The following is a 26,834-nucleotide window of genomic DNA, read 5'->3' as shown; positions in this document are numbered from 1 at the left end:
TACTATACTTTTATTTCCATGAGGACAAGATTTACAGCACGGTAACAGGAGACAAGCCAGAATAGCATAGGAATTACCAAGAGTCTGGCTCTGGCAATCTTACAAATAAGGGTCAGAGTGACGATACAAGGGATCTATAGCACCTATTATAGCGCAAAACCTTCATGATAGGGGTAACAGAATTTAGGTCCTGATCCTTCATGGCTTGAGACTTATTCTCGGACTTGACAAAAGGGTCAGTTGTCTGGGTGAGGTCATGTTCCCTCCTGCAGAAATGCTGCTTCTAAGCTACGTTCCCGCAACGTCTTAAAGTTCCAGCAAAGTGGATGGGATTTATAGAAATCTTGTGTCCGCTGTTCTTTTTTTTTTTTTTAAGGCAGCGAATTCTGCCCTGCGGTATGTGTGTTAAGTCCGCAACATGTCAATTTCACTTGCGGGTACAGTGAGTTTTCTGTGCTAAATTTCCCCTTAGACTTGCACTAGATGCAGAAAAAAAAAAAGACATGTAATCCGCACACAAGTACGGTATATCAAAGCCAAATACCAGGAGGTATCAAAAACAAAGCAGCTTTGTTTAAGGCATGACATACCAACGAGAGACAAAAACTGCAGCATCAACAACGTGACAAATGTTAAATACTCGCACACAAAAAAATGCAGTAAAAAATGCAAGTAACCTAATTTTACATAATAGGTGCAAAAATGGTGCAACATCAAAAACGCACCAAGAGCTCATAGTGGGAACATAGTCATTATATCTCCTTTACGGGCGATGGCAATCTGCTCTGATTGCTACAGTATTCCTGTGTTTTAATACATTTTCCATGCAGCGTTTTGTTTTTAAGGCTTTTTTTAGTGCAGGAACATTGGGCTTCTGCACTTAAGAACATAACTGCATTTTTTTTTTTTCGATACTACATAAAAGTATGTAGGGAATAAATGCACATTTCTGAAAAAACAATACTAGGTTTGAGTTTTTGTGAAATCACATCCACTTTGCTTGAACCGTTAAATGCAGCATATCTTCTGTACACACACACAAAAAAGCAGCATTTACACTAAGTGCGAACACGACCTAAGAGAATGATTAAATCAGTGCAAGTTGAAATATTGTGGGGTACACATGATTTTTTTTCGTTACTAGCTATACAAAATTTTAAAGGGTTGTCCCAAAATCGCATTATATCACCTGTGTTTGATTGCAGTGGTCCAACAGCTGGGACCTTCATCTTTCCCAAGATTGGGGGTCCCATGTCCTCTAATTGAAAGGCGTATGTGCATTGCCACGCCATTGGGACATGAAGAAAGCTGTACACTAGGGACAACCCTAATAAAGGACAGCCTGTCTTGAATAAGTTACTAGGCAAAGCTCAGATAATATTTTTCAGCAACATTGATTTTGAGAGGTCAATAAAGTCTTGAGTTTTTTCCTAGTTTACATGCATATAATATGGGTCAGTATTTCATTTTAAAGGAACATGGAGCGGTAATCTCCAAAACTTAGTGGATGTTCATTGCTTCCTTATTGGGAAAATGGATCCAGATGATTTAGTCACATGTGAGTGTTTTATTCTTTGCTCTGGGCACACACATGGGTCAGCAGCTTTAGTAAAGCAGATGGGTTGTATGGAAACAGCTTCTTTCTATGTAGTCTGCTAATGGCTTCCTGGAGATCTTGCAGACACAGTGCCGATTTCTGCAGGATGCCCTCACTTACCGATGTGGTAGGGAATACCGAACCCACGGCTGTCAGCCCCAGCTTCTTCATAGGTCTATCTAAATCTGAGGTGTCAGCCCCAGCAGGGTGATAGGTGACCAGACAAGGATCGCTAGCTGACATTTCTGATTCTGAATCTTCAGAGCTGTCGTATTCTACAAGGCGATGAAGAGCACCTAAAGAGGATGAGCTTTCAGAGTCAGATGGGTGAGAACATGCTGACTGCTTATTGTTTGGACCAGGCACAGTATTTGTATCTACACGTGGATTGCAAATGGTTTCTTGTGCACGTGACCTGTTCACTGCCGGCATAGAACAGTCGGAGACATTGTCCACACCATGAAACTGGAGAGTGGCCGACTTATCAATAAAGGTGCAGGTTAAGCAAAATTGAGGCCACTCTCCCTTCAGAAGCTTCAAATACCTGACAAAATACTCAAGAAAGCAGGTCTCCGAAGAGATCAGGAAATCCAACAGGACCGATGCATCAAACGACACATTCCTCAGCAGGAACAAGAAGAGGCAATGTGGGTTGATCCCGCACTGATGTGATGGCAACTTCCAAACGTCCTTCTCAAGATCACTAGTTGTGGAGTGCAGTCTGAACCGGAATACAAAAAAAAAAACATTGTTAATAGCATGAACTAGCCTAGGCTTGTCCCCCTGTTACTCATCGTGCAAGGCCGTGCAGAAAAGGTCAAGGAAGTATGAAGATAATTAACATCATTGCTCCACAGCCTGGAGAAATGAAAAAAAAAAAAAATTAATAAAAACACAAAATAGAAAAGAATTTAAAAATAAAAAAAAGCACAACCAAAACATATATTGGTAGCAGATGCACATGCCCTGTACGGTGGCACACATGGATGGTCCATAGCCATTTTTATTCTAAAATACGTCGGTAACCAACAAGCATTAATTTTCTCTTTCATTTCCCAGATTTCCGCATCAATGCATCAGAAAAGAAAGCTAAACACAGGTACTGTATGGGCTCACAGCAGGTTATGGGTACAAACTAGTAAAAATGTCATTTGGGTAAGAGATGAAGCTGCACACCTTGGATTGTGTAGGTACACCTGGAGCAAACTCTTCGCTACCTCCAACATGTCATCGTCCTGCTCTATAAAGGTGAGGGACACCCATTCACAGTGGTGCACTGGCTCCTTCCATCCAAGATGTGGTTTCAGGAAATTCAGGATGTGAGCCATACACATGGGAATTTCTGAAAATTCAGTACACCCTAGAAACAAAGAAAAATAAATGTTACTCTTCTTACCTTACCATTCGTCCGATCCAATCTCACCTAACAGTGAATGTTTCCGTAGTTAGAGGAACAATCCAAGAGGTCTCATCTACCATAAATCATGTTATGTCCAAGTGTGGGATTGATGAGGTCATGTAACACAATAGCACGTATTGCACCACCAAATAACTGCCCTTACTCGGCACACAAAAATCACAAGTAGACCTGGAGGGGAACAAGAAGTTCTAATCAAACATCTTGAAGTTTCCTTTTCTCATTTACTTCCATCTCCTCGAGATATCCAAACAAAGCCTGCCTCGTGACATTTGGAACGTTGCCTTTCTTTTACTAGTCTCTAGTTTATCTTTGAACAGTGTGTAAATAAATGTATTCCTAAGTAAAGATGTATGGAAAACCAATGTAAGAAACTTCTAATGTTTTTGACAAGAAAATAATGGGGTCCAGGAGAAAAAACAATGAATGAAGATTTCTGCGGGTATCGAGGAGGGTTGGGGCAGCGATGGGATATGAGGCCTGAACTCAGGATTTACTAGCAACTTCCAGGGTGTTAGCAGATTTAGCAGCCATCATATCCTCCACAATGCGACCCCATTAGATCTAGATGGGCGAGTGCAGACTTCCATCTTCTAGGTAATACTGATTGTGTGGTGGGGAGAAGTGTATATAATCCCTTTATTGGGACCTGGAATGAGACACCGTAGAGTTACTGAGATAAGATGGGTCAGATAAGATTTAACAAAGTCCATAGTGGCCCAATATTTGGCAGCTCCAACAATTGTGTTCCACAGACATATTATTCATTCCTACTACTTAAGGTACCTTTACACTAAACGACTTACCAACGATCACGACCAGCGATACGACCTGGCCGTGATCGTTGGTAAGTCGTTGTGTGGTCGCTGGGGAGCTGTCACACAGACAGCTCTCTCCAGCGACCAACGATCAGGGGAACGACTTCGGCATCGTTGAAACTGTCTTCAACGATGCCGAAGTCCCCCTGCAGCACCCGGGTAACCAGGGTAAACATCGGGTTACTAAGTGCAGGGCCGCGCTTAGTAACCCGATATTTACCCTGGTTACCATTGTAAAAGTAAAAAAAAAAAAACCACTACATACTCACATTCTGATGTCTGTCACGTCCCCCGCCGGCGTCCACAGGGTTCAGCGCCGGCAGTAACAGCGGTGAAGTCACCGCTGTGCTCTGCTTTACGGCCGGCGCTGACACAGTCAGGGCAGGGAAGCTCTCGGCAGCAGCACGTGCATTACCAGCGCTCCTGCCGAAAGCAGTTTTAACCCTGTGGACGTCGGGGGACGTGACAGACATCAGAATGTGAGTATGTACTGGTTTTTTTTTTTTACTTTTACAATGTTAACCAGGGTAAATATCGGGTTACTAAGCGCGGCCCTGCGCTTAGTAACCCGATATTTACCCTGGTTACAAGTGAACACATCGCTGGATCGGCGTCACACACGCCGATCCAGTGGATGACAGCGGGTGATCAGCGACCAAAAAATGGTCCTGATCATTCCCATCGACCAACGATCTCCCAGCAGGCACCTGATCGTTGGTCGCTGTCACACATAACGAGATCGTTAGCGGGATCGTTGCTACGTCACCAAAAGCGTGACGTTGCAACGATATCGTTAACGATATCGTTATGTGTGACTCAGCCTTAAGAGAGGGGAAGACCGAGCGCAGACAGCCTGGGGTGTTTAACTAGCTGCTATTTAGTAAGGGCGGGTTTACACCACGTGACTTGCGGTATTAAACGACCGCCGATCAGCTACTTGTAAGCCGATTGGCTGTCGTTTCATGGCCTGTTTACAAAGGCCAATAGCATTTCTACGTACACAGAATGATCAGTAATAGATTGTTATCGTCAGCACAGGTCCTGTTTACACTGGATGATGTGCTGCCGAGAACGAAGATTTTTAAAAGTCATTTCACCCAATGAACAAGCGTTTTGCTTGTTCGTCGGGCATTCGTCAACCTGTTTACACTGGATGATTATAGGGAGATGAGTGTTTCTAGGACTATAACAGGGCAGCGTAAATCCATCCAGTTTACATATGTTATACAGTCCTGGAATAAAAGCATCAGTAAATATGGAGGTGGAATGTCAAACTACATAGTTCAGGGAAGAGTTAACCATAATCTGTCCAAAAACCTTATTAAAGGACTCCATTGTTGCACAGAGTAGTAAGACTGGCGCCATCTAGTGGGTGACATTTAGTCTTTTTCATACATGAACCCAAATATCAGTATAACCCTATCAGAGAGGGACTTCATATAGGAAATGGACTACGGACAAATATCGCAGCTCCGCAAATGCACTGACACAAACGGCAGTATTTTAGTTGGAAAAAAAAGCAGACGTTTTCAATTTTGCTATAACATTCCCCAAATTACAAAAGCTGAAACTTTTTGCAATTTATAGAAAAGTGAAAAGCAGCATTCACCAAATCCTTGTAGCAAGTTATAGTTTTGAATGAGAAAATACACTTAAAACAATTGCAGATTTGTTTTTCAAGTTTTGTTTTCACAGCATTTAATTTTGTAGTAAAATATCCCAGCATTATGATTGCCCGGGTCAGGTATTTTTATTCATACCATTTTCAGATACATTCAATGCTTTGATTGCTTTTTATTAAATTTTGGGGGAAAGTGTGAAATACTGCAAATCTGGAGTTTTGATTTTCCTTTTTGACATTTAATGTACGGTTTAAAAAAAAAAAAAAAGGCCTACAGTGAAGAATGCAGTGTCTGGTTGATGACTACAGTAAAACATGGTGGTGTCTTGGTGACTCCTACAGTGAAGCATGGCTGTTGCTCGGTGACACCTACAGTGAAGTATGGTGGTATCTCATGATGCCTACAGTGAAGCATGGCGGTGACTCGGTGATGCCTACAGTGAAGAATGGCAGTGGTTTGTGACACTCTGGGGCTGCCTTGCCCCTGTGGCACTGGAAACGCGCAGCGTGTGGGGGGCAGGATAGATTCAATCAAGTATCAGGAAATCCTATGAGAAAGTGTCATGGTGTCTATGAGGAATTTGAAGCTTGGTCATCATTGGATCTTCCAGCAGGACAATAATCCCAGGCATATCTCAATGTCCACCAAGGCTTTGGTTTCAGAAAAAAAAAACTGAAAAATTCTGGAGTGACCATGACATGGAAAATCTTTGGTGGGATTTGAAGGAAACTGTTACAGCACACTGACGCATTAGTGAACTGGAAACCATTGCCCATGAGGAACGGGCAAAAATTCCCCAGGAAAACTGCCAGAGTCTGGTGTCTGGATGTGGACCATGACTGCAGCAGCTAATAACAGCCAAAGGGCTGTATTAAGTACTAAAGTTTCTTGTCATTAAGGGGGTGAATAATTCTGCACCTGCAGTAGTCAGTAAAAGTAGCATTTTGCAAAGAATTTGGAGAAAACCCTTATTAGTTGTGTTGAGCTATTTACATTGCTCTTGGTTGATTTGTTTACTGCAAACAGAAGAAAATTTGTAGATCTTGTTAATAAACCTGATTTGCACTGGGAGTGGAATAATTATTACACTATATTGCAGATATTACCTTGTCCGATGCTACTGTAGGAATTATTTTTATTATGGAACTGAATTTCCAAGGCTTTGAGAACAGAAAGACTGGCAGCACCCAGGAACACCAGGTCAGGACCCCGCTCTGAGCCTTCGTTGGCACCACCAAAGCTACTTGACCGGTCACTTGAAGGCACTTGCAGTAGCCAGCCATGGTGTACCGCATTCAGCAGTGTGGTAGCCAGGATGGCTAGCTCCTCATCTGACGCTGCATCTTGCTGGTTACATATATTGTGAGGAGAAGGCAGGAAATCTTCCCCAGCTTTATACAGCAGACATCGTTTTAGCACCAAGATGACCTGCTTCTTAACAAAGTAAGGAACAGGAATGGACATTAGGACCAAGGTCTGAGGAAGAATCACAGATAAGACGTGTCTGCAGAGCGAAACATCTAACTTCAGCTCTATCCTTAAGGCAACCAAGACTTCCAATAGATCCAAGAGGCAGGAGAGCTGACTGCTGGACTCAGCCTTTAATGGAGGGGGCTGGCAATCAGTTACTGAAAGGTGAGCGATACTGGTGGAGCAGAATCCTACAAATACATCTTCCAGAGCCCCCATAATCTGCAGCAGATAATCTAGAAGACAAAATGCAAGTTACTAAACCAGATTGTATATTACAGTGAGCATCACAAACTAGAAACAGTATCCTACAGTATGGTTCTCCGAGAGGTTGGGGGCTGTGATGTATTCTGAACATAAGAATAGACACAATGATCCTGATGTAGAGTTTCGGCATCATTGCTGACCCCATAGACTACATAGGAGCAACTTGGTGGGAGTCAGTACTGGGGCATCAGCCTCTTCTGTTCCTCTATGGTCAAGTAATTTGCTAATTTGATTCTGTCAGCAGATCTCAAATTTGTGGATGGAATATGTCCATTGTCACATCCATAAAAAGGTGGCATAATACCTGCATTACTGATCCGCTCATCCACAAGGAATCCTTTGTAAACAGATATCAGAGACATCAGACATGGCGTGAGTGTGCGGGATCCTAGATCTTCACCCAAAGTATTTAGGCAGAACTGAATCCAATGAGCATTTACCTCATTCTAGAGAATGAAAGGGAGGAGAAACATACAATTACTGCTAGCTGATAATACAAGGGTGATCTTAGGCTATATGACATTGCTGTAAATAGGAATGCATTTAGTAGCATCAAAATCTCATCAAAATTTCTCCAGTCGAGTGATTTATTTTATTCCCTTCATGCTTGGATGTCAAAGTGATTTGAACAAAGCAGCAACCGCATTTCTTCTCTGCATAGGAAAATAAAAAAAATACTTGGAAATCTTTTGCAACTTCAGCACCTCACTATTAGGATCTATGCACACTGAGCCATTTTATACACACACACTAATTAACCGATCATTTACTGAGCACAGGTGAGGATGTAAACTAGGATTGTGTGCATTATATGACCAGGCGACAAAACTTTTGTCTTGCCAAAATCTGACCATTCTGTGTCCATTAACTGATGAATATTTCTGCATTGATGCCAATTTATTTTCTTAACCTAAAACACATTTCGGAGGTTTTCAGCTTTAAAAAGAATAATTTATACAACCAATGGATGAATTTAACATCAGGTTATAAGCTTTTATTTACATAACATGGATAAGCGACATAACTTCTGTCAGGGAGCGTATATGGTAGTGTGATTGGACCCTAAGGCCGGGGGTCATATTGGTGTATAGCATCCATGCAAGAGCATGAGATGTGATATGCTAATGGCTTCTGCTCTGCAGCAAGTGTGAGCTGAGTGTCAGTCCACTAAGCTCTGATCCTGTCGCATGAGAGAATCCCAGCACAGCTGCGGAGGAGACAGAGAAAGCAATTTCTCCTTCCTCTCCATCCACGGTAATCGCACTGCACTGGGATGACATCTGAGTGCAGTGCGATGTTTCACACGCACCCATAAACTTGTATGAGTGCAATCCGATTGCCGCTGCCAATCGCAGCATGACAAAATCACAGATCTGAGCTGCCCCATAGAATAACATCGGGCTGAGTGCTATGTGATGTTTTATCGCATAGCACTGGGCCGTGTTATATGCTTGTGTGAGTGAGCCCTAATAGTCAAATACAGACCACTGGCAATCACAAGGACAAAAGTAAAACAAAATGTCAGCTCACCTGGAATTTAAGTTGATATAGCACCAAAGAAGAGAGGCACTTGGAGGAGATGTGTGATAGCACCTTGTCTGAAGAGTGTAACAGTGCAATCTGCACACAAAAGCAGATAATAAATAGATTAGTATATAAGAACGCTGCATTCAAATAAAACTTTCTATATTTATGAGAAAAAGTATTTGAGAGGTGATCAATCACCAAGACTGCTCTATTGCTATTTCTTATATCAGACACATTTCTCAGTAAGAAGGTGCAGACATTCTCTGTCTGACTTCCCTAAGTGCCCATCAACAGGTTGCAAAATACATAAAAGTATTGGCACCCTTACACATCACACCGACAGGAGCTTTTACGACGTCCAATTCTAAACCCGCAGGCAGTAATATAGAGCCGGTCTCCCCTGTGCAGCTAAAACAGCATCCACCAACATCTGAGCCTCATGTGGCCGCTGGTGAGCTCCCAGCCAAATGGTGGCTGCTAAATGACTGATGACGGACTGGCTACATTGTAAGATTATCTGCTGTCGTTTAATAGTCTGCTCACACTTTAATTTGTACAGAACGATTATTAACATAAGATTGATCAGTTTGCACAGAACATTATGTACTCGGCAGCACGTATCCTATTTATAACAGACGAAGTGCTGCAGAGAACAATGATTTTCAAGGAAGCAAAAATTATCTTATCTGGGAACAAGCATGTTCTCATTCATCGTGTGATTGCCGACCTGTTTAGATGGGATGATATTGGGAAAGGAGTGTGGCTACAAATGCTTGCTTCCTGATTATTGCCCTGTCCAAATAACACCTTACATTAGGGGAAATATTAGGGTGCAATGTGAAATAAAGGCCCAGATTCATCATTTGTCTCTTCCCTTTTTTATCTTGTGGTATCAGTTGCCGTTTTTTGGATCCAAATTCATCAAAATAGCACATGAAATTCACAAATTTGCTGCTAAGTCAAAAAATTAATTTTTCCTTGTCTTGAACAGTTTTTGCAACTTTTGGTGTCAAAAGTCAGAAAAAGTTTCCCTTAATAAAAATATACCTATGGGAGACTGGAGAGAAGTTGTGCCAGCAATTGATGAGTCAGTCAGAAACATATGGAACTGCTCAACTCTGCCCAGAAGGTGGAAAACAAAAAACGAACAGGAGAACACATAAAATAGATGTAAAAAGGTTGTAAATAGAATAATGAATTGGGTGCAAAGGAAAAAAAAAAAAAAAAAAGCGCTACACCCCCAAAACTAGACAAGAAAAGATGGAAAAGCAATGTCGAATTGGGGTCATTGGACTACCAGGCAAATCCAAATGGGCTTTTAGCAATTAAAGAGAACCTTTCAATGGAAGTTTTAAAGGGAACCTGTCACCAGAAAAATGCTACACCTGCAGATACGGGATTAATCTGCAGGATTATATAGCGTTACTAACCTGCCCGGCGCTGATACTTGCCGAATGTTGCGGGAAGAAAATGAAATGTATTCCCAGTGGCAGCGTTCGGGTATCAGTCATGGGGTCGGCACGGGTTCAGTCACCGATCTGAGTATACAAAGGAGGCTGTAACCTAGTCCCTGGCCCTGACTGACATGGACTCTGCATCGGGGCCGGCTGTCAGTTAGGACTGGGGGTGCGGTTACAGCAGCCGCTCTGCATTCTCAGAGTGGTGACTGAACCGGCGTCGCCCTGTGACTGAAACCGGAACGCTGCCGGGGGCAATAAAGTTAATTTTGTCCCCGCAGCGTTCAGCTAAGTGCAGGCGCCGGGCAGGTTAGTAACGCTGTTAATCTGCAGATTTACCTCGCTTGACAGGTTTCCTTTAAAACAAAAATTTTCTTTGGTATACGGGGACATAACTTTGGAATGGAGGAGCCAGAAGAAAAAAAACTGTTCCAGAATCATGGAGCAGCAGCAATTGAAAACAGCCAGGGAAAGGTTCTCTTTACTTCTAACTTTTATCTCACTTGGACCAAGTTCAGACAAGGTGATAGACCCCTGATAAAGAACCAGGGAAAATCAGATTAGTGCTATAGCATGGCTGAATATGCAAGGTAAGGGCCTGAGCCGTGCTGCAAACAACAATATGGGAGCTGTCAGACTGGGCTGTCCTGTACTTAGGAACAGGCAGCGCTACTCTTGTTGGCACAGACAGAGGTCACACGACGTACCCAGGAAACCACCGAGTGTGTGCAGTGTGCATGCTGGTCCCACTCCTTCCTGCACCACCGCTCAATGGTTCCACTAGTCACAAGTAATAACAAAGTAACCCAAATGGGCTAAAAAAACATTTTTGCAGTAGGATCTCATTACAAATGTTGACTCTTTTGGCTTCTGCAGCCACTGCAACATATCACAGCACATAGCAATAAATCAATAGTACATATGGAAATAAGCATACTGTATATATATATATATATATATATATATATATATATATATATATATATATATATATATATATATATATATATATATATATATATATATATATATATATATATATATATATAATTGTCTAAAGGGTACTTCCGTCTTTCTGTCTGCAACTTCCGTCACGGAAATCCCGCGTCGCTGATTGGTCTCGCCAGCTGCCTGTCATGGCTGCCGCGACCAATCAGCGACAGCCACAGTCCGATTAGTCCCTCCCTACTCCCCTGCAGTCAGTGCCCGGCACCCGCATAATCCCCTCCAGTCACCGCAAACATGGGGTTAATACCAGCGGTAACAGATCACGTTATGGCGCGGGTAATGCACTCCGTTACCACTGCTATTAACCTTGTGTGTCCCCAACTTTTTACTATTGTTTTTACTATTGATGCCGCATAGGAAGCATCATGTAATGTTAAAAATAAAAAAACAAAAAAACGGCTATTCTCACCTTCCGTCGTCGGACGATGCGCTCGCCGCCATCTTCCGTTCCCAGAGATGCATTGCGAAATTACCCAGAAGACTTAGCGGTCTCGTAGCCGCGCGCGCATTGCCAGGACTTCGCTGGATCCCTGCGGGTGAGTATATAACTATTTTTTATTTTAATTATTTTTTTTTTTAACAGGGATATGGTGCCCACACTGCTAAATACTATGAGGGCTGTGTTATATACTACATGGCTGCTTGATACTGCGTGGGCTGCTATATACTGCGTGGGCTGCGTTATACTGCGTGGGCTGTGCTACATACTATGTGGGCAATGTTATATACTGCGTGGGCTGTGTTATACTGTGTGGGCTGTGCTACATACTATGTGAGCAATGTTATATACTACGTGGGCTGTGTTATATACTGTTTGGGCTGTGTTATATACTGCGTGGGCTGTGTTATATACTGCGTGGGCTGTGTTATATACTGTTTGGGCTGTATTAACGCATCGGGTATTCTACAATATGTATGTATGTATGTAGCAGCCACATAGTATATAGCACAGGCCACGTAGTATTTGTCTGCTATATACTACATGGCTCCTATATACTATGTGGCCTGTGCTATATACTGTGTGGCTGCTATATACATACATATTGTAAAATACCTGATGCGTTCGAATCGGGCCACCATCTAGTTTTATAATATATCTTATCAGACAAACCTACTCCTGTCTCTTCAAGACAGATTTTCCCATTACTGAGAAAGGAGACGACAGTTGGTGCTTTTAAGACTCTACGGAGAGGTGAGGGGAGGAGCTAGAGGCAGATACTGACACTCTGCTGCAAGTTCCCGTGAAACGACAGCTGCAGTTCTGCATAGAACTTTATGAGCACCAACTGTCATGTCCTCTCTCAGTAATGGGGAAGTCTGAATTCAGATCCACACTGATTTTACTCGAGAATTGAGAATGAATGGCAGAGAAAAAAAGCAGATTTCTCTAATAAGATATAATACAAATTATTCTATTTTCAGTTGTACTACAGATTTATGGAAAAAAAAAATAAAAATAAACGATAGTTACTCTTTTTTGTTTCCATAAATTTTCCATAATTTGCTAGTATAAGCAAACAAAATAAATGCCGTAATATATATTATCAGAAAGAATGCTTCTTTCTCCACTTATTAGCCATTTCATTCCCAAACCCCTGCCTCCTGAAGTTATCATTCTCTCTGTAAAACAGGTAACTTAGAGATAAGATTATGGCTGCTTATTGCAGTCTATGGGGCGTGAGGAGCAGTGTACGAGGAAAGCAGAGATGGTGCTGGTGCTCTCTAGTAATTGTTGTCTCACCCCAAAGTTAGATTCACAGCTACACTGCTCAGTACTGCAGTATAATGTTTCATGCTGCTGCTTCTGTCCGTATGTTGTAGATAGAAAGAAGAACAAAAATCCCTTATGTCTGTGTGTGCAGAATATGGGAGACATCATAACAGCTAGTCTCCACCTACTAAGTCAGAGACATCTGAAATTTAGAGATAGCCTGCCGAGAGGAAAACTAGTGGAAAATACAAGATTCAAGTCATACAATGCAAGAAATAGGAAATAATGTGATTCTAAATGTACACACGACATGTAATTCTGAAAAGTTAGCCAAAACATGAACTTTCTGCAGCCTGTTATGCACTATGATTTATAGAGGTTATAGAAGCCAAACTGTCCACTTTTTAAAATGAAACTCTATTGAAATAATTATTTTACCCACATAAACATTGATTTAAGTACCTAGAAAAAAAAAACCTAAAAGGTGTCCATACCCTTTAAGCAATGTCCTATTGTATGAGCCCCAGAGGCAAATATTAAAGGGGTTGTCCGACCTCAGACTACAAGCATGCAGTCACTCTATGTGACTTTGGCTTCTGAATCCTCACATCACATGCACTGCCCGCTGTGGGGATTCACCAGTGCCGGAAGCGGGAGGTCACTTCACCATAAGTATGCGATTTGCATACTTCCGGCCACATTCCAACTAGACTTGTCTGGACACATTCAATACACTTTCACTGAGCGAGGCCATGCACGTCTAGTTGGTACATGTCTGCATGTATGAAAATCACATACTTGTGGTCATGGTCCTGGAGCCAGCACTGGAGAATCCTCACATTGTGCAGTCAGGATTCCCATATCTACAGTCACAGAGATATTCAAGTTCTACTTAGCAGAGTTTAGTCCTTACTATTGTGGTGTCCACGCCATTTTGTTGCAACAGCTCCACTACATGTGAATACTGACTTCGAACTTTTGACTCAGTGCAGAGATTTTCGGCTTTGATGATCAGAATCTGGATAAGAGACAGCTGAAGCAAGGTAGCATCCCGGGGTAACCACGCGGTAGACACACTGTCCAAGCTAAGATTTGTCACCGGCCCAACATTTTCATGGATTGCTAAAATATATGAAAAAGGAGAAAAGACACAGAATTAATGAGATGGTGAAAGGACTACACACATTAGATAAGAGTCATCTGACCACCCCAGTCCAGGTCAGTGCTCTCTGGCCATAGGCAGGAGCTGCGTGACTTTCCTTAAATTCCAGGCTCAGCTTATGATTTGCGGGCTGTCACGTTGGCACCTGTGCGCCGATTATATCATGCCAGGTCGGCAAATCAATTGGCAACCAGGCGGCCCAAAAGCTCAAGAGATTTGTGCAGCTCCTATCCACAGCCAGAGTGCACTGACCTGGACCATGGACTGGGATTGCTGGACGCGATCTCCTCATGTCTGCACCTTGGGACCCCTAGCAATTGTCTATTGGGCTTGGTGGAACGCCACAACCTCTTCAATGTTTTAGATACAGGTCTGCACTTTGGCCTTTTCTGTGCGATACTGAGCGCGATTGTACCGACATCTGTCTGATACAATGAACCCCTAGCGCTTTCTATTGCCATATTATTTTGGCTGATAACAGAGAGTACACTGTGTGCAGAATTATTAGGCAAGTGAGTATTTGACCATATCGTCATTTTTATAGAGATTTCCAACTCCAAACTGTATAACTGTGAATGCTAATTGGACAAATCCAATCAGGTGACGTGTATCTGTGTAATGAGGGGGTTGAGGCCGAAGGATACAACACTCTACCAAGGTGTGCAGAATAATTAGGCAGCTTGCTTTACTTAGGATAAACGAGCAAAAAAAAAGAAAACTTAACTAAGTGAAAAGTCAAAGCGACACTCCTAATATTGCTAACATTGGGGGGGGTAATCACAGAACCATTAAAAATGTTGTTGCAAAAAGTCAACAGGGTCACAAAAATTGTGTTCAGAAAAAAGAGGCACATTAACTGCCAAAGATTTGAGAAAAATCAAACGTGAAGTGACCAGGAAGCCATTATCCTCCAGTGCTGACATGTTCCAGTGCTGCAGACTCCCTGGAGGCCCAGAAGTACAAGGTGTCCAGTCCTCAGAGACATGGCTGAGGTAAAGAGGCGGAAACCTGACCACCACTGAGCAAGACACAGAAGTACAAGGTGTTCAGTCCTCAGAGACATGGCTGAGGTAAGGAGGCGGAAACCTGACCACCACTGAGCAAGACACAGAAATACAAGGTGTTCAGTCCTCAGAGACATGGCTGAGGTAAAGAGGCGGAAACCTGACCACCACTGAGCAAGACACAGAAGTACAAGGTGTTCAGTCCTCAGAGACATGGCTGAGGTAAAGAGGCGGAAACCTGACCACCACTGAGCAAGACACAGAAGTACAAGGTGTTCAGTGCTCAGAAACATGGCTGAGGTAAGGAGGCGGAAACCTGACCACCACTGAGCAAGACACAGAAGTACAAGGTGTTCAGTGCTCAGAAACATGGCTGAGGTAAAGAGGCGGAAACCTGAACACCACTGAGCAAGACACAGAAATACAAGGTGTTCAGTGCTCAGAAACATGGCTGAGGTAAAGAGGCGGAAACCTGACCACCACTGAGCAAGACACAGAAGTACAAGGTGTTCAGTGCTCAGAAACATGGCTGAGGTAAGGAGGCGGAAACCTGACCACCACTGAGCAAGACACAGAAGTACAAGGTGTTCAGTGCTCAGAAACATGGCTGAGGTAAGGAGGCGGAAACCTGAACACCACTGAGCAAGACACAGAAGTACAAGGTGTTCAGTGCTCAGAAACATGGCTGAGGTAAGGAGGCGGAAACCTGACCACCACTGAGCAAGACACAGAAGTACAAGGTGTTCAGTGCTCAGAAACATGGCTGAGGTAAAGAGGCGGAAACCTGAACACCACTGACCAAGACACGAGACATGGACAATGTAGGGAGGCTTAAACACCACCACCACTGAGCAAGACACAGAAGTACAAGGAGTCCATTGCTCAGAGACATGGCTGAGATAAAGAGGCGGAAACCTGAACACCACTGAGCAAGACACGAGACATGGACAATGTAGGGAGGCTTAAACACCACCACCACTGAGCAAGACACAGAAGTACAAGGAGTCCATTGCTCAGAGACATGGCTGAGATAAAGGAGGCTGAAACCTGACCACCACTGAACAAGACACAGAAGAGGAAATGTCCATACTGGGCCAAGAAATATCTGAAGACGGATTTTTTCAAAGGTTTCATTTGCTGATGAGATGAAAGTGAATCTCAGTGGACCAAATGGATGGGCCTGTGGCCGTATCAGTAACAGGCACAGACCTCCATTTTGGCTCGGATGGCAGCAAGGTGGAAGTGGGGTACTGCTATGGCCTGTCAATATTATAGATGAGTTAGCTGGACCTTTTCGGATTGAAGATTGACTCAAAATCAACAACAAGTTTTTAGAAAAGCAGTGAGCCTGTGAGAATAAAAGGCAGGGCACTCCATAGTGCAGAAATCCTTAATAAAGTGTAGATGGTGAGGGCTGAAAGAAAGGGCATATGGTAGTAGGCTCACCTTAGAGGGATGCGCAAATACCAACAATACCATGTTTCAAATCCAGAAATGGGAGTAATCAGCTGCCCCAGGTGATGGTATGGTCCAGGAACTACTGTGCATCAGATAACTAGTATAGACATTTAAAAGAAAAAAAGGGGGCGATCTAGGCGCTGCTGAGTGTGACAGACAGGCAAGAAATGTCTTCCTAAGAATTTAATAGTGACAGAGACATTTCTTTACCGTCCTGACCAGGCCAATTATTACAATTCTGACCTGTGTCACTTTATGAGGTAATAACTATGGAACGCTTCAACAGATCCCACTAAGGCTGCCGTCACACTATCAGTATTTGGTCAGTATTTTACATCAGCATTTGTAAGCCAAAACCAGGAGTGGAACAAATAGAGGAAAAGTATAATAGAAACATATGCACCACTTCTGCATATGTTTCTATTATACTTTTCCTCTATTTGTTCCACTCCTGGTTTTGGCTTACAAATACTGAAGTAAAATACTGACCAAATACTGATAGTGTGACGGCAGCCTAATTCTGAGATTGTTTTTTCGTAACATATTGTACTTCGTGATGGTGGTAAAAATGTTGGCAATTTTCAAACTTTTAATTTTTATGCCTTTGAATGAGAGATACGTCACACAAAATAGTTAATAAATAACATTTCCCACATGTCTACTTTACATCAGCACAATTTTGAGGTTTTTTTTTTGTTTTTGTTTTTTTAAATAGGGGTGTTATAAGTGTTAAAAGTATACAAACAAATTCTCATTTTTCCCATAAAATTTACAACACCATTTTTTGGGGGCCTATATGACAGAAAATACCCAAAAGTGACACCATTCTAAAAACTGCACCCCTCAAGGTACTCAAAACCACATTCAAGAAGTTTATTAATCCTTCAGGGGCTTCACAGGAACTGAAGCAATGTGGAAGGAAAAAAAAAATGAACATTCAACTTTTTTCACAAAAAATTGACTATAGACCCAAACTGTTTTATTTTCACAAGGGTAACAGGAGAAAATGAACCCCAAAATTTGTTTTGCAATTTCTCCTGCATTCGCCAATACTCCATTTGTGTAGGAATACTACTGTTTGGGCACACGGCAGGGCTCAGAAGGGAAGGGACATCATTTGACTTTTTGAATGTAAAATAATGGAATAATTAGAGGACACCATGTTTTGTTTGGAGAGCCCCTGATGTGCCTAAACAGTGGAAACCCCCCACACAAATTACCCCATTTTGGAAACCACACCCCTCAAGAATTTTATCCAGGGTTATAGTGAGTATTTTGAACACATAAGTATGACACAGAATTCGATAACATTAGGTAGTCATGTTGAATATGTCATCATTGAGCGAAAGTGCTCGCTATTAAAGTTTGCATCGGGTGCTCGGGTATGCGCCGAATATCGCAGGCGCTCGAGTGTCATGCTGGAGTCCCTGACCCTAAGACAATCCTAACCCCAACTGCAAAAAATGGAAAAAACTACATTTTATAATTTTTATCTAACTAAGAGGGTGACAAAGTGGAATTTGATTTACAATTTTTTTTCTTTGGATTACTGTGATAGGGTCTGTCACAGTGATCAAAAGGAACCAATAGGAAAAAACTCATATTGTTGCAGGGTAGCAGCCAGCAGATATCGGCAGGTGCAGTACTCCCGACACGTTTTCCAGGAAGCTAACACGGAGCAGGAGGGACCGGGTGGAAGGCTTAGGTACCGGGGGGAATCGGCAGACATCATTTCTCTCTCCTCTGACATGTATATCATGTCAGAAGAGGGAGAAATGATTACAACGGCGGGCACAGATTTTTTTTTCCTTTGTGATCGCCATTATTCAGTGATAAACGGTGATCACGCACTGGAAAATCAGGCCCTGATCATGTTCTCCAGGGTCTTATCTACCCCCGGTAGCAGAGACCCTGGAGATTTTCTGACTCTGGGGGCGCTACAGCCTTTTTCCCGATCTGCATTTTAAACCGGCAATGAGGGAATAAGGTGCTGTAACGGCCATTGTTTTAATGCGTATTAGCGGTCATTAAGGGGTTAAAATAATAAAAGGCTGACACGTTTCAACATTGGACAGATGTTTTCCTCCGGCCAGGAATGATGAGATAGGAAAATTTACATTTTTCATTTAGTTGCATAATAATTCTGCACACTGATATTCTCCTAAAAAATAAAAAACTTCACTTTTAATTTTTTGTAAATATTCAGGTTTATTAACTTTTTGGATTGACCAACACTGGAGTTGTTCAATAATAAAATTATTCATCAAGCATACAAATTGCCTAATTGTGCATACAGAGTAGTGCAGACTGTAATTCTTCTCTATACAGACTTGTTTTACAGATACACATTCACTGCCTTGAAAAAGTACCGTATGTTTCGGACCATAAGACGCACTGGACCATAAGACGCACCTAGGTTTTAGAGGAGGAAATTAGAAAAAAAAAAAAAAACTGAAGCAAAAAATGTGGTCAATTCTGTACTTAAGATAATCTATCCTGGTAAATATGGTCCCCTCATCCCCATCCTGGTATGCATGGCCGAAACCTTGTTCTGGTATGATTTGCCCCATCCCAGTCCTGGTATGCATGGTCCCATTCTTATTCTGATATGATTGACTGGCCCCATCCCGTTCCTGGTATGATTGATTGGCACCATCCCCTTGCTTATGATTGAATATTCTGAATATTCATTTCTCTTAAGTATCGGCATACGTGACCCCCGGCAGCAGCAGGAAGCAGGCGGCTGACAGTGCGCGCTACTGAAGAGGAATGGATACTCACCGCGATCTCTGATGAACTCCCGCGGTGAATATTCCGTCAGCTTTGCTCTGCTTGTGAGCAGCTCATGATGTCCCTGCCATGCGCTGCTTAAAAGGCATTAAGCAGCTGCTGGCACCGGAGCAGGACGCCGAGACTGCAGGGGAGCGGAGGAAGATAAGAGTAAAGGTTTATTTTTAATCTTCTCTGATGGGGCCTTGGATACAAGGACTGGGATGGGGCCAATCATTGCAGCAAGGGGATGGGGCCAATTAATCATACCAGAAAGAAATGAATATTCATTGCCCTCCATGCCCATGGGCGTGGAATGCAGTGCATATTCATTTCTCTTTAGCAGCGAGCACAAGAGTTAGCCGGAGCCGCCGGCTCCTGCCTCTGTGACCCGCTGCTCCTCCGATACCACTCCCCCACCACAGGCAATATATCTGGACTATAAGACGCACCCCCCATTTTCCTCCACATTTTGGGAGGAAAAAATTGAGTCTTATAGTCCAAAAAATACGGTATTCATACTCCATGAACTTTTACACATTTCTTCATGTTACAACCACAAAACTTAATATATCATTTAAAATCCCAATAAAATACAATAACAGAAAGTAGCAAGTATTTGTGAAGTGTTAAGAAAATGATGCATGGTTTTCTAAATATGAAAATATCAATTTGAAAATTGTGACTTGCATTTTTATTAACCCCCCCCTTCCTTCAGTCGATGCATTGTAGGACCACCTCACTTTTCACTGCAATTACTGCTGCATATCTTTTGGGGTCTGTCTCTACAAGCTTTGCACATGAAGAGACTGACATTTCTGCTCATCTTCTTTGCACACTTGCTCTAGCTCAGTGAGATTGGATGCAGACGTCTGAACAGAAATGTTCAAGTCTTACCACAGATTCTCAATGGGATTTAGGTCTGGACTGTGACTGGGCCATTCACACACACACACACACACACACACACACACACACACACACAATATGCTTTGATCTAAACCACGACAATGTAGCTATGGCAGCATGTTTAGGGTCATTGTCCTGCTGGAAGGTGAACCTATGCCCCAGTCTCAAGTCTTCTGCAGCCTCTAACAGGTTGCCCTGTATTTAGCTCAATCCATCGTCCCATCAACTCTGACCAGCTACCCTATCCGTGCTGAAGAAAAGCATCCCCACAGAATGATGCTGCTGCTACCACCATATTTGATGGTGGGGATGGTGTTTTCAGGGTGACGTGCAGTGTTAGTTTTCCACCATGCATAGCTTTTACATTTAGCTCAAAACGTTCTACTTTGGTCTCATCTCACCCGATCACCTTCTTCCACATATTAGCTGTGTCCCATACAAACTGAAAATGGGACATCTTATGGCTTGCTTTCAAAAATGGCTTTCTTCTTGCCATTCTTTCATAAAACCCAGATTTGTGAAGAAGACGACTAATTGTTGTCCTGTGGACAAATTCTCCCACCTGAGTTGTGGATCTCTGCAGCTCCTTCTTAGTGACCAAGGGCTTCTTGGCTGCTTTTCTAAATAGTGCTCTCCTTGCTTATGATGTCAGTTTAGGTGGACAGCCATGTCTTGGTAGGTTTGCTGTTGTGCCATCCGTTTTCCATTTTTGGATAATGAATTAAAAAGTGCTCAATGAGATGTTCATAGCTTAGGCTATTTTTTTTTAATAATCAAACTCTGCTTTACTCTTCTCCACAACGTTATCCATGACCTGTCTGGTGTGTTCCTTGTTTTTTTTGGTTTCCATGATGCTGTTTGATCCCTAATGTTCTCAAACAAACCTCTGATGCCTCATAAATCAGAATAAATTACACACAGATGGACTCAACTTACTAATTATGTGACTTCTGGATGACATTGGTTACTCAAGATTTTATTTAGGGGTATCAGACTACAGGGGGCTGGCTACAAATGTACTTCACAATTTTCAGATTTATGTTTTTTAAACATTTACAAAACTATGCATCATTCACTGTACACTTCATAAATACCTGCTACTTTGTGATGGTATGTTACAGAAAATACATTTAATTTTATGGGTGCAACGTGAAAAATTTCTTGGGGTATGAGTATTTTTTCAAGGTATTTTATGTGCATGATGTGGTGACTATATTCAAGTGACTGGGCTACATTTAGGATGAATAAGACACTGCTGCCATGTATGGATGCATCGCAGACCCTTTTTTGGATGAAGCATCCAGAATGTAACCAACAATAAGACATCAATATGTTTACCAGGAATTTAATACTAGTAATCATAATTGCAACAAGATCAAACTTCCTTTTTGTAATTACATGGATCCAAAATAAGTCATTATGATCTAGAGAATAAAAGGACAGAGGTGCCTTTGGTCTTTCCATTGCACATCAATACTTCCTCCCATCCACATGGATCTGCAAGACTGCTCAATCTTGGGACTGTGCATATCGAGTGACCAGGAGCATTGATGTGCACAGCAGCGCCTGTATTCTCAGAGTGGACATACATGTTTGATGGCTGTTGGCTGAATGTTCATTCGGCAGAAGCTTATTCCCTCCAACCCCGGTCAAAACCTGCATACTTGGATATGAGCATAGTTCTCAACAGAAAGCTAAGCGACTGGCAGACATCTCTGGAGGAACCCTACCTGCCATGAGAACAAAGGATCAGGCATACTGAAATTTAATTTGCCCGATACTTCATTACCCCCAACAAATGCTGCTTGGAGAGATCTGAGACACTAGAATACACATTAAATGGTCAGGTGGCCACACTGATGGTCATTTAATATGTATGGTCACCTTAACAATCAACATGGATTTTACCAGCTGGGCACCCATCAGTCAGTATGGATTGAAAAGAGATATAGTAACATAAGTGTCACCTGGAAGGCTACATGCTCCGCATGCATTGCCTGGCATTAAGAGGGCTGCAGCAGCTTGTACATCTTCATGTAGGGGGGCAGCTTCCAGTAACTTCTTGTGCAGCTCCCTCAAGCCTGGGAACGGTCCTTCCATCTCCTTCGGACACTTGTGTAGAGTACATTACATGGAAGATCATTATTGGACTCAGCATCTAAGCCTCCTGAATAAAGAAAAGTACAAAGGAACATAAAGTGTATATGGGTACAAGCCAGATGCAGGACTGATGGGGTGCCTGAGACTTCAGACCTCAGCAGTCGTTGTCTGAACCAATATATTCTTTTCAATTCCTCCTTAAAGGGTTTGTCCGGTACTTGGACAACCTCTTCTCACTCTTCAGATTTAGCCCAGTTGAAATACAAAATGCAGACGTCCGTGCAAATCAGTCAGAGAACGGACGGGCCACGGGTCTCCTTACCGCAGCTTGACAGCCTCATAGAAATGCTTGGATCAGGAGACCCGCGAGCAGTCGGTGCATTGTGGTCGGAGAGCCACGGACATCTGCATGAGCCCTTACTGAGAGACGAGATGGCAGCTGATCCTCATGAGAGTCTATGGAGAGTGGAGGAGCTAGAGACAGACAGACATTCTGCTGCAAGTTCTCATGAAATGTTACACGTCTTTTCTATTCTAGGGCAAGAATAGAAAAGAGGAATAAAAACCTTTATAATTCTGCTGTGCAGTTTTCATTGCTTAGTTCGTCCTCCCAGTAATAGCACCAGGTAAAATTAAATGGGTATTCCCATTTCCAAGATCCTATCACAATACATAGTAAGTGTAATAATAATATTAGCAAACACCTCCAATTAGAAATGTAGTATAGTTCTTCTGATTTGCTTTGTCACATACCCCATGTTCAGGGCATTGTAGTAACTTAGGTATCCATGGTTACGACCACTAACAACTAACTGTCACTATATGAATAGACGTAACCATGGATATCTAAGCTACTGCAATGTCCTGCACAAGGGGTAAGCAACATAGCAAATAAGAAGAACTATACTACATTTCGAAATGGAAGTATTTGCTAATATTATCATTATTACACCTGCTGCATATTGGGATACGAGACATTCAACAGGGCGCCATCTCTGTGCCAGATCAGACCTGGTGGAGTCTAGGAAAAGTGTTAGAAATATTTGATGAAGAGACGTATGTAGTCTCGAAAGCTTGCAATTTGTTACCATCTTTTCAGTTAGCCATTAAAAGGTATCAACCACTGAGGACTCTCAATTCTAAATATTTGTTTAGAAATATTTGATAAATAAGTTGCACTTATTATAGGTTATAGGGGCAACGTGCTATTTTCCCACATATTTATATGAATTAGGAAAATGGTCGATGGGCTTTATAATATACAGGAACAGATAACCGGCTGTCGGGAATCTCAGACCCCAAAAACCAAGCCTCCCCCCAGAAGCTCCACATCTCCCCTGGCGCAGGTGATCTACATGTCCTGGCACTGCCTAGACTCGGCGTCTTGTCTGGGGGTCCCGTGGAGTGGAGTGACCGGTCACAGCTGTAGTCCCTTCTGTACAGCGCCGAGGTCCATGTGCAATCGCTGTCCTCGGCGGTCCTGTGCCCTATACGTTGGCATCAGTCCGGGGTCCAGCGATCAGGACCACCACTATAATGCTGTGAATACATGGCTGCACATCTTTTATATGATCACATGACTAATCCTGGGCGACCCTAATAATGAATGGATGACTGCACTGCGGGTCTCCACGCTTCACAGCTCTCTTGCTAACTTTGGGGCAATCATACATAAAGGATGCTAAGGCTACGTTCACATTTGCGGTCAGCGCCGCAGCGGCGCCGCATGCGTCATGCGCCCCTATACTTAACATGGGGGCGCATGGACATGCGTTGTGCTGCGTTTTGCGCCGCATGGCCGCAAGCGTGGACGCAAGAAACGCTTCAAGTTGCATTTTTTTTGCGTCCAACTTGCGGGCAAAAACGACGCATGCGGCGCAAAACGCAGCGTTAAGGCTACGTTCACATTTGCGTTGTGCGCCGCAGCGTCGGCGCCGCAGCGCACAACGCAAACAAAAACGCGGCAAAACGCACGCTTAAACGCTGCGTTTTGCGCCGCATGCGTCGTTTTTGGCCGCAAGTTGGACGCAAAAAAAATGCAACTTGATGCGTTTCTTGCGTCCAACGCTTGCGGCCATGCGGCGCTAAACGCAGCACAACGCATGTCCATGCGCCCCCATGTTAAATATAGGGGCGCATGACGCATGCGGCGCCGCTGCGGCGCCCGACGCTGCGGCGCTGACCGCAAATGTGAACGTAGCCTAATGTACCCCCCACCTCTGCAGCCGCATACCCCAATGCACCAGTGTGAGACTCACACACAGCACGTCTGTGTGACGTATATTATCATCACCTACCAGAGCCAGAATGTCATACTGCCGCGAATAAAGCCCGGACACGCATCACCATGGAGCCCTGCGGGTGCCCTAGACAGGAGACCCCACGCACCGCAAAGCACGCATGGTAAGGTAGTTCTTTCAGGACACGACCTACTGCGCATGCGTATGACCCGTTCCCAGGTTCTACTCAGAGATCCCTGACAGTCACTAGGTGGTGGGCGGAGTTTCGCCTGTACATCAGCCAATAGGCTTCTTCGGTGTGACGAACTGTGTCTGCCGCTGTGAGGAGAGGCAGTGTGTGTCTGTGTGACTGGCTGCTGTGGTGCCCGCAGTCAAGATGGCCGTGTGAGGTGATGTGAGGCGTGCACGGCGTACAGTGTCGGTACACCCAGTGTCGGTACACCCAGTGTCGGTACACCCAGTGTCGGTACACCCAGTGTCGGTACACCCAGTGTCGGTACACCCAGTGTCGGTACACCCAGTGTCGGTACACCCAGTGTCGGTACACCCAGTGTCGGTACACCCAGTGTCGGTACACCCAGTGTCGGTACACCGTGCAGCAGCTGTGAAGTGCGTCTCTCAGTTCAGTCAGCGCGGCTTGGTTCGCAAGGCGCGTTTTCATATTTTTTTAAGAGTAATTCACTTCCAGAAATACTTTTTTTTTCTTTTAAGAATTTTTCTTCTGAAGCGTTTTTACAGGTTTTTTTATTTTATTTTTAATCACATGGTATTTTGCAGCTTTATGAACAAATAAATAAAATAAAAATAATTGCTCAAGGACTCCGCTCCAGACTTTATTAGTCTGGAGCGGAGTCCTTGAGCAATCCTCTTCAGAGAAGTATGGCGGAGCATTTTAGGAAGATTTTGAAGCGAATCTGCTTTAAATTCCTCCAAAAAATACTTTCAAACGCTTTGAATGTTCTTATAAGAATCGATGTCGCTTCTCTGACGCTATAATTGAAATGGATGTTTTCGTAGGAGTAAAAATACAATCAAATTCCACTTCAGGAAAAACATCTTTGCGTTCCTGAAACGTTTTTGATGAGGTTTTAGGCATTGTTCACACTCTGCATTTTGTTTTGGTCTGCAGCCAAAACCTGCTTTCTTGGCAGTAAAAACTCTTATGTCAAAATGCAGGTCCTGCTCTGTTTTAGCAGGTTTTTTATGTGGGATAGATGGGATTTATCAGCGTACACGTTTAATAAACTCCAAAACCTGTTTGTAGCATTTTTTGCAGGGTTTTTGCAATTTCTCTTGCTTCCTAGGAGTGAAAAAATGCTGAAAGAACCGACATGCTGCAGACTTCAAAAACTCTGCCAAGTTCAATCAGGAATAATAATAAAATAAAAGCGTGTACATGAGATTTCTGATATCTCGTAGCTTTTGCAGTTTCTTGTTTGCGTAAGAACTAGCTGCATATGAAAATACCGGTAAAGAGAACCTGTCAGTAGGATCCACCCTCCTATATGGGCATGTAGGTCATAGGAAGCTGAATACTAGGGTTGAGCGAAACGGGTCGATCATTTTCAAAAGTCGCCGACTTTTGGCTAAGTCGGCGTCTCATGAAACCCGATCCGACCCCTGTGCTTGTCGGCCATGCGGTACGCGACTTTCGCGCCAAAGTCGCGTTTCAATGACGCGAAAAGCGCCATTTCTCAGCCAATGAAGGTGAACGCAGAGTGTGGGCAGCGTGATGACATAGATCCTGGTCCCCACCATCTTAGAGAAGGGCATTGCAGTGATTGGCTTGCTGTCTGCGGCGTCACAGGGGCTATAAAGGGGCGTTCCCGCCGACCGCCATCTTACTGCTGCTGATCTGAGCTTAGGGAGAGGTTGCTGCCGCTTCGTCAGAAGCAGGGAGAGCGTTAGGCAGGGTCCACTAACCACCAAACCGCTTGTGCTGTAGCAATTTCCACTGTCCAACACCACCTTCGGTGTGCAGGGACTGTGGAAGCTATTTTTTTTTTTTTTCCCCTCAGCGCTGTAGCTCATTGGGCTAGAAGGCTCCGTGATAGCTGTATTGCTGTGTGTACGCCACTGTGCAAACCAACTGCTTTTTTCAAAGCACATATCCTCTTGTTCCTTTCTGCACAGCTATCTTTTTTGTTTGTCCACACTTTTTATTTAATTTGTGCATCAGTCCACTCCTATTGCTGCCTGCCATACCTGGCTTAGATTACTGCAGGGAGATAGTAATTGTAGGACAGTCCCTGTTTTTTTTTTTTTTGTTTTTTTTTGTGGGAGATTAAGATTGGCATT

At 43.3% G+C, this 26,834-nt stretch overlaps 1 protein-coding gene across 1 annotated transcript; it reads right to left on the bottom strand.

Annotated features, from left to right (window-relative positions):
• Nucleotides 1-356: 356 nt before the first annotated feature.
• On the bottom strand, nucleotides 357-24,774 carry LINS1 (lines homolog 1). The gene is made up of 8 exons (XM_077263359.1): nucleotides 24,594-24,774; nucleotides 22,164-22,363; nucleotides 13,808-14,016; nucleotides 8,722-8,811; nucleotides 7,496-7,637; nucleotides 6,561-7,160; nucleotides 2,774-2,957; nucleotides 357-2,318 (listed from the first exon to the last, which is right to left on the bottom strand). The coding sequence occupies exons 2-8, from the start codon at nucleotides 22,294-22,296 to the stop codon at nucleotides 1,568-1,570; spliced, it is 2,109 nt and encodes a 702-aa protein (XP_077119474.1). The 5' UTR covers nucleotides 22,297-22,363; nucleotides 24,594-24,774; the 3' UTR covers nucleotides 357-1,567.
• Between the last annotated feature and the right edge of the window lie 2,060 nt (nucleotides 24,775-26,834).

This window comes from Ranitomeya variabilis, chromosome 5, assembly GCF_051348905.1.
Source record: "Ranitomeya variabilis isolate aRanVar5 chromosome 5, aRanVar5.hap1, whole genome shotgun sequence".
NCBI lineage: Eukaryota > Metazoa > Chordata > Amphibia > Anura > Dendrobatidae > Ranitomeya > Ranitomeya variabilis.
Note: the sequence above shows the minus strand (reverse complement) of the source record. Positions and strands in the feature narration are given on the sequence as shown.